The 13532-nt window shown below is 44.5% G+C and overlaps 1 protein-coding gene across 2 annotated transcripts in view; it reads right to left on the reverse strand.

Moving 5' to 3' along the window:
* The window catches only part of CSF2RB (colony stimulating factor 2 receptor subunit beta), a 125541-nt gene that overhangs the window by 65415 nt on the left and 46594 nt on the right, over positions 1–13532 (reverse strand). For both annotated transcript variants that reach the window (XM_088456878.1, XM_088456877.1), the window contains exon 8: positions 2314–2497. In XM_088456878.1, coding sequence (XP_088313004.1) covers positions 2314–2497 — 184 coding nt within the window. The remainder of the gene's footprint in view (positions 1–2313; positions 2498–13532) is intronic.

Below are 13532 nucleotides of genomic sequence, written 5' to 3' on the forward strand. Positions count from 1 at the left end.
TTTTTTTTAATTATTTTTTTTTTATATGTTTTATGTGTATGTGTATATATATATATATATATATATATATATATATTCTCTATGTTTATTGTTTTGGTATACACATTAATATTATATTTTTTATAAGCAATGAATCTGGGATGCAGTTTGTAGATCTAGGTTTTATATTCCAGATACTGTTATTTGATTATGTATTTATGTGTATATGTATGTATGTATGTATATGTATATATATATATATATGTTATTATTTTTTTAATTTATTATTATATATTATTTTTTATTATTTATTTTGTTTGGTTATTTGTTAATGTATTTCTATAAACCAATAAAAATTTACTCAATTTAAAAAAAAAAGAAATGAGCCAGCTGGCCCTTTACTTATGGGACACAGGCGCACGCTTGGCGCTGCTCCTTTGTTGATGCATGTGCAGCCACAGTGCACACAATTCACAAACACAGAAAAATGTTTCTTATTTTGTTTGGAGTGCCCTTTGGGGGTTACAGCACCCTTTAGCGGTCAATCCAGCCGGCCCTTTACTTATGACACAGGCGCACACTTGGCACTACTTTGTTGATGCACGTGCGGCTACTGCGCACACAATTCACAAACACAAAAAAATATATTTTTTTATTTTGTTTGGAGTGCCCTTTGGGGGTTACAGCACCCTTTAATGGTCAATCCAGCCGGCCCTTTATTTATGGGACACAGGCGCACGCTTGGCACTACTTTGTTGATGCACGTGCGGCTACTGCGCACACAATTCACAAACACAGAAAATATTTTTTTATTTTGTTTGGAGTGTACTTTGGGGGTTACAGCACCCTTTAACGGTCAAGCCAGCCGGCCCTTTACTTATGACACAGGCGCACGCTTGGCACTACTTTGTTGATGCACGTGCGGCTACTGCGCACACAATTCACAAACACAGAAAATATTTTATTTGTTATTGCTCTTGGGGGGAGCACCCCCTGGACAACACTACAGCACCCCTTTAGGACTGGGACTCTGCACAGGACTTTGGAGTGGACACAGCCCCTAAGGACAACTGACTGCACAACACTGTCCAGCCAGCCCCTATGGACTTTGGAGGAGTGGACACAGCCCCTATGGACAACAGCAGCACAGCACAACACAGCCAGCCCCTATGGACTTTGGAGGAGTGGACACAGCCCCTATGGACAACAGCAGCACAGCACAACACAGCCAGCCCCTATGGACTTTGGAGGAGTGGACACAGCCCTTATGGACAACAGCAGCACAGCACAGCACAACACTACACTGCACTACACTACACTACACAGCCCAGCCAGCCCTAACTCCCACCCTCCCTCTTCACTGTCCACAGCCGAGTGAGAAAATGGCGCCGACGCGGGTACCTTATATAGGTTCCAAAACCCGCGAGACCCGGAAGGCGGGATGATGACGTTTTGCCTCGATTTCAGATCCGAGTCAGGCGGGAAAAGTCGAGCCTGACTCGGATCGGCCTCGGATCGGGGGGGTTCGGATTTCAGAAATCCGAACCCGCTCACCCCTAATATAGATAAACGCTGGATGGTGGCTCAGTAGCATAATGACCTGGAAATTAGTACTACTGGTTTCCAACTTTACATCAGGGCCATAGCAGGACACTTATGCACCCTTTGCTAGCACTACTTGCCCTAGAACATAAAACGTCATGATGTCATGAAGAGGGGCCCAGGTCAGAAGCAGTCAGGTCGATGTGTGCCGGGCACGTCCTAAGGACACGCCACTGAGTGATGTTCCTGGGTGTCGTTCTATGCACCCTACAACTTGGCATAAATGAATGCCACAGTGGCAGCAACGGTGTCACCTCTCCAGCTTTGTGCCCTGGAAGGAGGCATTGGTCATACACCACTCTTTGAAGTCCTGCTTTATATACTCCTAGAATGCATTAAATTCTTGGTACATACCACAGTAATGAACCGCGGAATGTACCCGAAGTCAGGTGCTCTGCAATAAGAGCTGAGGTAAATAGCTGCTGCTTTGACTTGTCAGAAAGCACCAGTTTTCCTAAGCCTTAAAGGGATCAATTCCTGTGTAGTCCGTCTGCATTTCTACTCTAGGATCATCCAGGGGATGCCATCTAAGCAAGTGACACAGTGGAACAGAACCATTAGCAGGTTGCTCTACTGACTGGTTAGTGGAGCACTTATACCATGTTGGCCAGGAGTCAACAGGACTGAGAGGTGAGTGACATTCCTAATTTCCTATTAATATCTCATATCTATAAAGCATACATACAAATATAAAAGGCTGCATTATTAGCTGCTATATAATACCTGGCTTACCTTGTAGTTGATGTGCTGCTGATAGCAGCGGAGATCTTACTCTCGCCATCTGTAGGCAGCTCTCTGTAGTACAATGTGTAGGACACAGAAGTGATCAATTCTTTTCTCACCTCCCAGCTGCACTGCATCTGTGTCAAACCATCATATTCACAATGTAGATTTTGAGGAACTGCTTCATCATCCACTGAGAAATAATATTAATATGTTTTTACTGACATTGCCAGCATTTCAAAAAGCAAAATAAAGACACATAAAATCCTCTTGCATGCTCAGACCTGTGAAAACCACATCCCCTGATCCACCCAAAACATCTTTGGAGTTATGCTGATAGGTACAAATCTGCTCTAATGCAACCAATCAGACGTATGTCCTTTCATGGTCTTTCACTAATCAAATTAAACTAATTACTGATTGGTTTATATGGTTTTAGTACAGATATACACTTTTCAGCAAGTTTAAGTAAAGTATCAGGCGCTAGATATTATTAATAATATTTAAAACAGATCTACTCTCAATTTAATAAATTGCTGCTCCTACACAGTACCTCTGAACAGTGCTTATATCGCAACACAAAAAATACGAGATATACACCTTTAAGTAGTGCAACAATTTAGAATAAGAATATACAACTTATTTATAAAGCAGAAAAAAAGATAGATATACATGTACAGTATACAACTAATATTCAATGAGTTGTTAAAAAATGTAATCAATATTCACTCTTGTTTTTTAAGTGATTAGTTTTCCTGCAAATGATGGGTTAGAACTGCGCACTGCTGTATGGGCAGATGGGATGTGAGATGTATTGTTTGTGTCAGGGTGCTGCACCTTCCTAAAAGCAGGAGTACCGGGTCCTGTGTAACGATAGAATGGGGTAGCGGGTGCGGAGGGTGCGCTCGCCCTATGGGTATAATGCTGGAGTAATAGTGTGTCGTGGTCTTTTGTGTTCGATGTTGTGTGTGGAGTTATGGGGTGTAGGGAGGGAAGGGGGTCTAATGGACTGGAGGTGGTGGGTGAGGAAATGAAGACAGGCAGAAATGGGGGCCAAAGGGTTTATTGGAAAAAAACAGTACTAATCCTGTTCGGTCCCAGGCACCCAGGTGGGGTGAGCGATCCACTTGGAGGTGTGTGTGGGTGGAGACTGGGGAGGTGAGTGGACCCTTTTAGGGTCGTTACCCCTGCTGGACCTTTGGTCAACAGTCTTAGGATGTCTCGGGGGGAGAGGAGTGGTGGGTTGGCAGCGGGTCTGGCGGTTGTGGATGTACACCCTGGCGGCGTCCCGCGCAGGGGTATAAGTCTCGGAGTCACTTACCTACCGGTAGGATTTGTTGGTGAAAAAGGCTTGGGCTGCTGGTAGCTGGTGTTAGAGTTTCCTTTTGCAGATGCAGTGTTGGATGGCTGCTGCGGTGTCAACGGTTGGAGGAAGCTCTGTGTGTGGTAGTAGCTTGCTGGTGCACTGTGGGGCTTGGTTCACCGCGTTGCTGGCGTTCTGTTCCCGCTGCCCGGTGGGTGCCTGTTGGTGTGGATTGCTTAGGGATTGCTGCTGGATGAACAGCTGTGAGTGGAGCTGGTGTTGGTTGCTCCCAGGGGGCGGTGCGTGGTCGCCTGGGTCTAGCAGGTGGAGTGGTGATCAAGAGGGGTGCGCAGAGCTTTGCTAGGTGTGATGCCCAGCGTGGCCCTGCGGGTGGTGGGTAGAGAGGGTTCTGGAAGCAGCAAGGCTCGACCGAGTTCTCCGCGGGAATGAAGAGCTCTGGTGTAAGCTGGCTGTGGTGTCAGAATGTAGGGGGTCTCCTACGCGTTTCAGCAGGGGCTCTGCCTTCTTCAAGGAGGTAAGAAGTTTTCCTAATCACTCACTTTTGATATCGCTTGACACACAGTATAACATAACAGGCCAGGAGAAAAATAGGCACTAGGATCTGGTGTTTTAGTGGAACTTTGTAATAGTCCTTTGTTATTACAATAGTATTTTGAGGATTACAGCTGTAAAGTCAGCAAGGTATGCATACCGTAATAGGTTGTAGTGGGTCAACTTCCAACATGGCACATCAGGAAACAAATTTTTATTATTCAAGAGAGGCCTGAGGGAGTTGGAGTATGTATGTAGTTGAAGGCAGGGACAGGAAGGGTTTGGTAATAAATTTAATTTAAGTTTTTTACTCCAAAGTAAATTTCTGAGTGAGAAGGGGAAGGGAGGAGGCATTTAAAAAAATATATTTTACTCATTCACATCAGCCCCAGAAGAATCCTTGAGCGCCATGCCTGCTGCTGGGCGTGGATTTTCCCAAAAGGGGACCAGGAAGATTTCTAGTAGTGCTTTCCACATGAAAAAGCATTTCCCAACCTGTACAGGGAAATTAAAAAAACATAGTTAGTGGCCTCCAAACTGCCACTTAACCAGCACAAAGATATTAAGGGGTAAATTTAATTTACTAAAGTGAGAGTTTTTAGAAGTGCATTTTAGAAGTGATGTTCCCCATAGCAACCAATCAGATTCTACTTAACATCACTTTAATAATAATTGCTAGAATCTGATTATTATGGGCAAGCAACATCACTTCTAAAACTCACTACTAAAAACTCTAATTTTAATAAATAAAATTTACCCCTTAAGGCAGAGGTTCCCAAATGCGGTCCTCAAGGCTCTCCAACAGTTCACGTTTGAGAGTTATCCGTAGTTGAGCACTGCGTTGTGTCTTTCTTGAGAATCCTGCACCAACTTCTGCTGCTAGAAGCGGATTTTCATCCCAGAAGGGGACCAGGAAGACTGCTTTCCAAAACAATTGACTGTAACATAATCCTTTGCAAAGATTCCATTGAACATTTCCCAACCTGTACAGGGACATTTAAAAACATAGTTAGTGGCGTCAAAGTGCCACTTAACCAGTACAGATATGTGGCCAAGCGTACGATCTATGATTTAAGGCAGGGGTAGCCATCCCTGGTCCTCAAGAGCTACCAACAGTGCATGTTTTCCAGGTTTCCTTACAGAATCACAAATGTAATATTTAACTCCACCTGTGGATCTTTTCAAATGTGGTACTGAGTAATGAATACACCTGTGCACCTGCTAGGTGGTCTGGAAAACGTGAACTGTTAGTAGCTCTCGAGGACCGAGGTTGGCTACCCCTGATTTAAGGCCTTACGTTGTATCTTTCTTGAGAATCCTGCACCTGCTTCTGCAGCTAGGAGTGGATTTTCATCCCAGAAGGGGACCAGGAAGAGTGCTTTCCAAAAACAATTGACAGTTAAATAATCCTTTGAAAACCTTCCGAAAAGCATTTCCACTTAACAAGAGCAAATATTGTGGACAAGTGGGACAGAGTAGCAAATGCAACATTTAAGATTTAAGGTTTACGTCTTACATTTTGTCTTGAGCGCCATGCCTGCTGCTGGGAGTGGATTTTCGTCCCAGAAGGGATAAAGACATTGTTCTTTCTTCCCAATGGACACAGATCTGAAGAGATGTAAATAACTAAAAAGAGGCAATTTGGAGGCCCTTACACAAAACTGCCTTTGCTTTACTTGAGCTGACCACCTTCCAGTGTGTACTCAGAAAGAGTATCAGCAATAGACGGGAACCTTGTCCGTGATCGGCCTGAGACTACTTCCCCAAAATGTGGAAAAGATGATGCCCATCAAAACGAACTACAAATTCTACGAGAAAGACCTTTACCGTCAATTACGTGCAAAAATTACAGAAGCACCTGTAATGGTGGATTACAATGGGGACAAATTAATATTGTGTGAAGAGGATGATGTATACATCACCCCAGATTATATCCTCACCCAAGCCTATATCGTCATCCAATCCTGTGTTGTGTATAAATTACTGTTGTGTTCCCTGATAGATTGGGGATTCATTGTCCACTTTAGTGGATGTGAGCTCCATTTTAGTCCATATCATCACCACACCCTCTACACATATTCTGACCTGGGCTACAGGAGAAGCAGCTGCACTCTGGAATATGGTTGCATGGAGTTGCCAGGCCTGCTGAGAGGCGCGGTGGGCCCGGGTAATAGGGGGTGTGGAATAATCGCGGGAGCCGTGGCCACGCCCCCTTCCTGGAAAAAAATAACTGGGAGTAGGGCCACTATAATCAGAGTACGCAGTTTTAGCTGCTTTATTCCATTGTTTAATCCATATCCTCTAATTTTACCTTTGAAAATGTTTATGCAAATCTCAGCAGAGGCGTTTTGTGATGCCATGGCTAACGCACGCACACAGACACACACAAAAACAGATTGATTGAATTAATTTTTTGGGGGCACTTGGGACAGAGAGCACCCGAACGAGGCAGCAGCCTTTTGATAAACGATACAGGCAGCACTCCTGGCACACACACAAAAAAAAGATTGAATTCATTTTTTTGAGGCACTTGGGAGGGAGAGCACCTGAACGAGGCAGCAGCCTCTTGATAAACGACACAGTCAGCACCCCTGACACACACACACAAAAAAAAATAGATTGATTGATTGAATAAATTTTTGGGGGGCACTTGGGAGGGAGAGCACCCGAAAGAGGCAGCAGCCTCTTGATAAATGACACAAGCAGCACAGCACCCCTGTGCACCTACGTTGCTGATAAATGTGGCTAACTCGCACACACAAAAAAATGTTTTTATTTTTTCACTGGTGGTGTGGCTAACACGCACACAAAAAAAATTGTTTTTATTATTATTACACTGGGGGTGAAGAGTACCCCTGATGGACAGAGCACCCCCTGGACAACATAGCAGAACAGCCAGCCAGCCCCTATAGACAACATCCAGCCAGCCCCTACGGACAGGACAACAGCAAGCCAGCCCCTATATGGATTCATATGGACAACAACCAGCCACCCCTATGGACAACAGTCAGCCAGCCCCTATGGACAGGACAACAGCCAGCCCCCATGAACCACAACCAGCCAGCCCCTGTGGACAGGACAACAGCCAGCCCCTATTTGGTATGGATTGGACAACAGCCAGCCAGCCCCTATGGACAACAGCCAGCCCCACAATTATTATGCACAACAGCAGCGCAGCACAGCTCCCAGCACAACCTCACAAGTCACAATTATACAACAGCAGCGCAGCACAGCTCCCAGCTCCCTCCCTCTTCACTCTCCATAGCTGGGATGAAAAATGGCGACGATCGCGGGACCTTTATACAATCCAAAACCCGCGAGAATCCGACAGCGGGATGATGACGTTTTGTCTCGTTTTGAGATCTGGATTTGCCTCGTATCTGCTAAGTTCGGGTGGGTTCAGTTCTCAGGAAACTGAATCCGCTAATCTCTACAAAAAATATATGTCATTTTTGGGGGTGAAAATTTAAAAAGTGGGGGGACAAGGATAAAAATGAGCGAAATAGGTTTCTTGGGTGCTGTTTGGATGGTCCAGGTGTTTTTAGGATTGCAGGTGCATGCAGGTGGTAGTTTTTACTTTTTTTTAAGTGCACTTTAGAGATACAAAAATATGCTAGCACCCATTTTCAAGTACCCCAAATTTTACTGGACTATTTTTTTTTCACCAAAAAATACTGTTTTCTATCATTTTTCACCACTTTTACAAAAAAGCTTCTAGAAAGCTTTTAACACAACTTAATTACACAAAGGACAATTATTCAGGCTAATAGTACACATCTGTAATGATTTCCAGTGTCAATGCATCTTATTTTAGGGTACAGACTGATTCCCCCATTCTATTCAGTACTTTCCGCCTGTTATGCATTCACCGATTTCCATTTTCGCCTGTTCTGCAAATGAATAGGGCGAAACGCGGGGTCGTGCAAGCCGCAAATTCATGTCCCAAACAGGTGAAGATGGCGCAAAGTACATTCGGCGAAAAGTCCAGGACTTTTCGCGGCTAATTGAATATTGCCTTAAGGAGCTAAGTACTGCACGTACAAGCAGCACTGCAACATTCAGCACAGTAAAGATGGCGCTGTAATACACTCGGCAGCCATCTTGGTAAAGGTGCCTGGCCAGATTAACTATAAAGAGATAAGACAGCACAGGAGTGCACTTCTCTTCAACATTCGTTCAGGGCTGTCAGCAATCACATGCTGTACGCTACAGCAGCACTATGGACAGGTAAGAATAAGATTATGGGCTCTATTAACATTATTTTGACTAAAATAAAGTGAAAAAAGGGTGTTTTCATACCCTTTTCACATTATTTTAGTATCACCTATAGTTATTACAGGGCAATTGTAGTAGAATTCGTAAAATTCTACTCCAACCCCTAAGTATCACTTATTTTTAGTAAAGCAGATCGCATTTCCCATAACTGTAATGGGAAATGTTATCCGACCAGAGTTACTAAAAATAAAATGTGAAAAAATATCGGGGAAAGCCCTGTGATAATAACGCCACCTGGAGGTGGCGTTATCCAGGGTCTCCCCCGGTTACCGGACTCCTGCCCTGCTCTAACGGGGAGAGCAGAGCCGGGAGTCGGTCCCAGTAATCAGCTGTGTGGTCTAAACAGACCGCAAGCTGATTACTGTAAAAAAAGAAAAAAAAAATAGTAAAAATTTTTTTTTACTTACCTGACTCCAGGGACCAGTGATCGGGCCTCCGGTGATGACTCCCTTCCGGTCAGCTGGTCTCCCATAGTGCACTGCTGCCCGGTCATCAGGTGATCGGGTTCCACTGCAGTATGGGAGATCACCAGACCGGATGAATGGAGAACATCACCGGAGGCCCGAAGCATGCAGGTAAGTGTAATTAAGGGAGAGGGGGGTCGCGGGAGGGTCTGTGATCATGGGGGCGGGGCTTAGCGACGGGGCAGGGCTTAGCGACGGGGGAGTAGCAGCGGCGACTGGTCAGCGCATGCGCCGGCACTTGATCACAGTATTTTTTGCGAAAATACCATGATAAGGCTCCGAAGGGGATTCGCAGGGACAGAGCTTTATCGCAAGCTCTGTCCCTGCAAGAGATTTGTAGTAAATCCCTGTGATATTGCCTGAATTCGCAATGCGAATTCAGGACCTGATTCAGAGCCGCTCGTAAGCGGCCGCTCGTTCATTCCGAGCGATGTTCGCACATCTGCGCATGCGTATGGGTTGTAATACGCATGCGCGAACCAGTCAGTGCGGTCGGAATTCGTGTGCTCGCAAAATAGCGAATGCCTGCTAATTTTAGTGACAGAGTGAGGCGTTTGTGGGTGGTAACAGGGGAAGGTGCTTGAAAACGGGGAGTGGAGATCCGAACGCAGGCGTGCCAAACGGTCAAAACAGCGTTTTAAGGGTGTGCATAATTAACAAAGCAGCGCTCATCGACCACGTCACTTGGTTGTCTTTTAGCCTGAACTGCTCGCATGATTGCGGTAGGAAAATGCTACCACAAGAATAGCGAGCAGTTCATACGCCGTTCGATGTACTCGATTAATCTAATAAATAGCGGAGATGACGTATGATGCGAGCGGCCAGGGGGCGTTTTTTTTCAAAATAGCGAGCGCATGTTTCGTTCGCTCGTTCAGACATAGAGGTGTCCACAGACCGCAAAGAGCGAGCGCTCAATTTAAATAGCCAGCCCCTTTTTCTGAACGAGCGTCCGCAAATAGCGTCCGGCTCTGAATGAGGTCCTCAGTCGTTAATATCACACTACAATCTGCATTCAATATGCGGATTGTAGTAACTAGAGCCCTATGGGTGCAGGGTGTGCGGTGTGGGCCCCCTGGACCCAGGGGTCCGTATGCACCTCACCCATTATAGATACGCCCCTGGGTATATGCAATGAATGTTTCAATATGTTTGTTTTGATTTTTTTTTATTCTAGAAAGATGTTTAATTCAATATCTATATTCAGACCGTTTGGATCTAGTGGCTTCAACAGAAAGATTAATTTGCTTTTAGTCTTCTTTATTTTTTTTGTGATGTCACTTCTTCTCCAATATTTTGGTTCACCTTCTGTATTCCTAAGAATTTCCGACCTTTTGGGTCTTTACTATGTTTTTCCAAAAAATTGCTGTGGGTTGTGAGCCCTCTTCTGATACTGTAAATGTGTTCTGCGATTGCAATTTGTATTTTGTTCGTCCTACATATTAGTTCCTGCATGGGCATTAGATTGTCATCAGGCTCTGAGAGACACAACACCTCTTGGAGGAGGCGACAATGACATATGTGAGAGTTTTTACCAGGACATTTTTGCAGGTTATTATATTAGCTGCCCTCTTGGTATATGTTGCACTCTTGGTCCATCAACCATTTTATAATAAACTCAGTTTGAATAAAATGTCTATTTTCATTTGGTATTCAGTTAATCCCATGTAAGGCTCTGGATAATTCTGTTCTCCCTGTGGTGTGCACAGCCAATAAAAATTATCTTAACCAGAGGCTATAACACACTAGTCTTATAGCCTATAAGACTAGTGTGTCCTTTGGTGGATTATGTAAAATATGAATGAAGGAACAAACTAGGACACAGCGATGAATGGATCAAAGCACACTTTTTAGTTTTAAACTTTAATTTCCGCTTTTACACAACTTTTAGTTGATTAACTATGACTACAAATAGTTTTTAAAAACAACAATTTGTATGTTGTTACATTACCATGATAGTCTCATATTCTTGTTTAAATTAATTTGCTTTTTTATAATGTTATTACATATTGGCAAGTTTTGTTATTCCCAGCATTGAGCTGCTATGATTTCTACGAGGGTGGTTTAATAAATAAGGTAACAAGACCTCTCATTGAGAACATTTATTCCACTCCTACATATACGTATAATCAATAGTATGGCCTTGGTACAGATTCTTTTTCCACATAAGTTTCACATGCTGGACTTTTCGCCTATAGTACATTGTGTATTTTAGCAGTGGAAACTTATCGTGCGCGTATCCGCTATTTGCCTTATTCAATTCCAAAAGACGCGAAAACGGCGTCACGTGAAGTCAGAACAGATGGAAAGTGGTGTCAGAACCGGGGAAATCAGCCTGAACTCCCCAAAAAGATGCAGAAACATCGGCAATCAATGTAGTTGTGCCCGATTAACCCTAATAAAGCTATTTGGGGTACTTAAGTTTGCACAATTGCCTCTAATTAGCGTCTTTGCACAAGTGGTGAAGAATGGCATAAAGCAGTATTTTTTGGTGAAAATAAGTAGTCCTGGCAAATACCTGAAAATGGGTGCTAGCATATTTTAATGTCTCTAAAGTGCAGTTTTAATAAATGCAAATTTCCACCCTCATAAAAGCACCTGCAATCCCAAAAACACTTGACCCCTTCTTAGTGCACCCCCAGAACCTTATTTCGCTAGTTTGCGAAATTGTCCCCCCACTTTGTGCTTTTTCGCCCACAAATTCAAAGTACTTTTTTGGGGTGTTCTTAAGTTTTTTTCAGGATTTTTTTTATGCAGTTGTCCTTTGGGGGGCTGTCCCAAGGGTTCTGAGTGGTTTCCCCACCTTTGCACCCGTAAACAAAAACTTTGCACTTCTTTTTTCCTGCTATTCAGAGGCGAATCTTTTTCGCCTATTACATTGCATTGACTTTCCGCGTAAGCGAAAATCGGATGGAATTGAATGGAGATAAGTTTCTGACAGGCAAAAAGTCGCAATCAGCGGAACTCGGCCTTTCGCTTCTAATTGAATACGGGCCATAGTCTCCATACTAGTCTAAGCACTTGTACACTAAGGCATCTGTCCCGGCTTACAAGAAATCAGTGTCAAGCGCCTAAAGCCAGTATATGGCGACTTGCTGAACTTCACTGTCGGTTGCGAATCACCTTCCACCCAGCTGCTTCTTCATTGGTCCAAAGAGGTGGCAATCACTTGGTACCAGGGCTGTAGGAAGGATAGTCCAGTACCTCCCAATGGTAGTGCCGTAATTACTTACACGTGTGGTTGGCTGAGCGTGGCCTGGTGTTATTGTGCAGCACTACAACGCCTGTTCACAGCAACTCAACTAATTGCCCTTTACAACTGGCTCAATATGTCACAATAGTGGATAGCATTTACAGTATCGCCTGAGGTGAGGAAATCAACAAGAAGCACGCACTTGTGGTCCCAAAACACGGTAGCCATGACCTTCTTTGCTGATGGAGTTTTTTACTTTATTTGATGGTGGGGACGATGCCTGTTGCCATGTCTTGTATGCTTGCCGTATCTGGTGTCATATCATGCTCCACGTTTCATCGCCTGTAACATAATGCTGCAGAAACTGCACTCCCTCCCAAAGCCGGCCCTAGGCATAGGCAACCTAGGCAAATGCCTAGGGGCATTTGGAATGCCTAGGGGCATTCCAAACCTAGGGCCAGCGGATGTTTGGAGCACCTGGATGGGCAGACAGCTGCTCTGGTTACCACGGTCCGAGCTCAGCGGACGGCTGCTCTAGCTACCTTAGTCGGGACCGGGCAGCATGCAGCCGAGAGCGTGGAGGAGGCAGTGTGGGGCCCAGGGGCAGAAGTATTGGTGGTGCCCACCGCAATGAAGGGGCCAGCTGCCGGCGTTAGTATTAGAGCAATACTGATAAAAAGTCAGACTGACTCATTATTAGTATGCCGTAGCCGGCCAGGTACCATAAAAAATAAAGCGGACAAAGGCGGTCCCCGCACCTCACCTCTATGCCCCTCCTCTCACTCTTTCTCCTTCTCTCTGAGACCCAGGTGTTAAAGCACCCCGTCTCCACTGGCTGCCAATCAATTGACTCCTTTCAGGGGAGTCACATAGTTGCGGCTGTGCGCAGCCCAATAGGTGATGTGAGTAGTTCCTCCCCTTCCAAGATGTGGCTCAGCTGTTTCATTCTTGCTCAAAGGAACCTCCCTGATGGGACACTAGTGGAGCAGACGCCTCTTACACTGACCACCACTGTGAGTAGTAAGTAAAAAATATAATGGCTGAGTTTGGTGGGTGGTCAGGAGGGCAGTGAGTGTAAATAAACAAGTCAAATAAATATATATAAAGAGGGGGGCAATAATTAATTGCGGTGGATCATTGATGGGATAAAATTGGCTGGTGCTCGACAGACATAGGGGCCATGAGCTGGACAGACAGTGGATTGACCTGGAGTGACACAGTGGTGTGACTTCGAGTGACACAACGAGATGAACTGGACACAGGGAAATGACATATGTGAGACGATGATTAAGTAGTGACATGGGAAGCAAGTGAGTGAGTTTCATTTTTAAACTACTATAATACATAACAGTCCAATATCTGAGTCTGACATATTGAGTTGTTATATGTTGTTATAACTTATTGTGATTGTTGTAAAATTATGTCAGTCTGATTGACTTCACTG

This window comes from Taudactylus pleione, unplaced genomic scaffold (genome assembly GCF_031769625.1).
Source record: "Taudactylus pleione unplaced genomic scaffold, aTauple2 ptg000726l, whole genome shotgun sequence".
Classification (NCBI taxonomy): domain Eukaryota; kingdom Metazoa; phylum Chordata; class Amphibia; order Anura; family Myobatrachidae; genus Taudactylus; species Taudactylus pleione.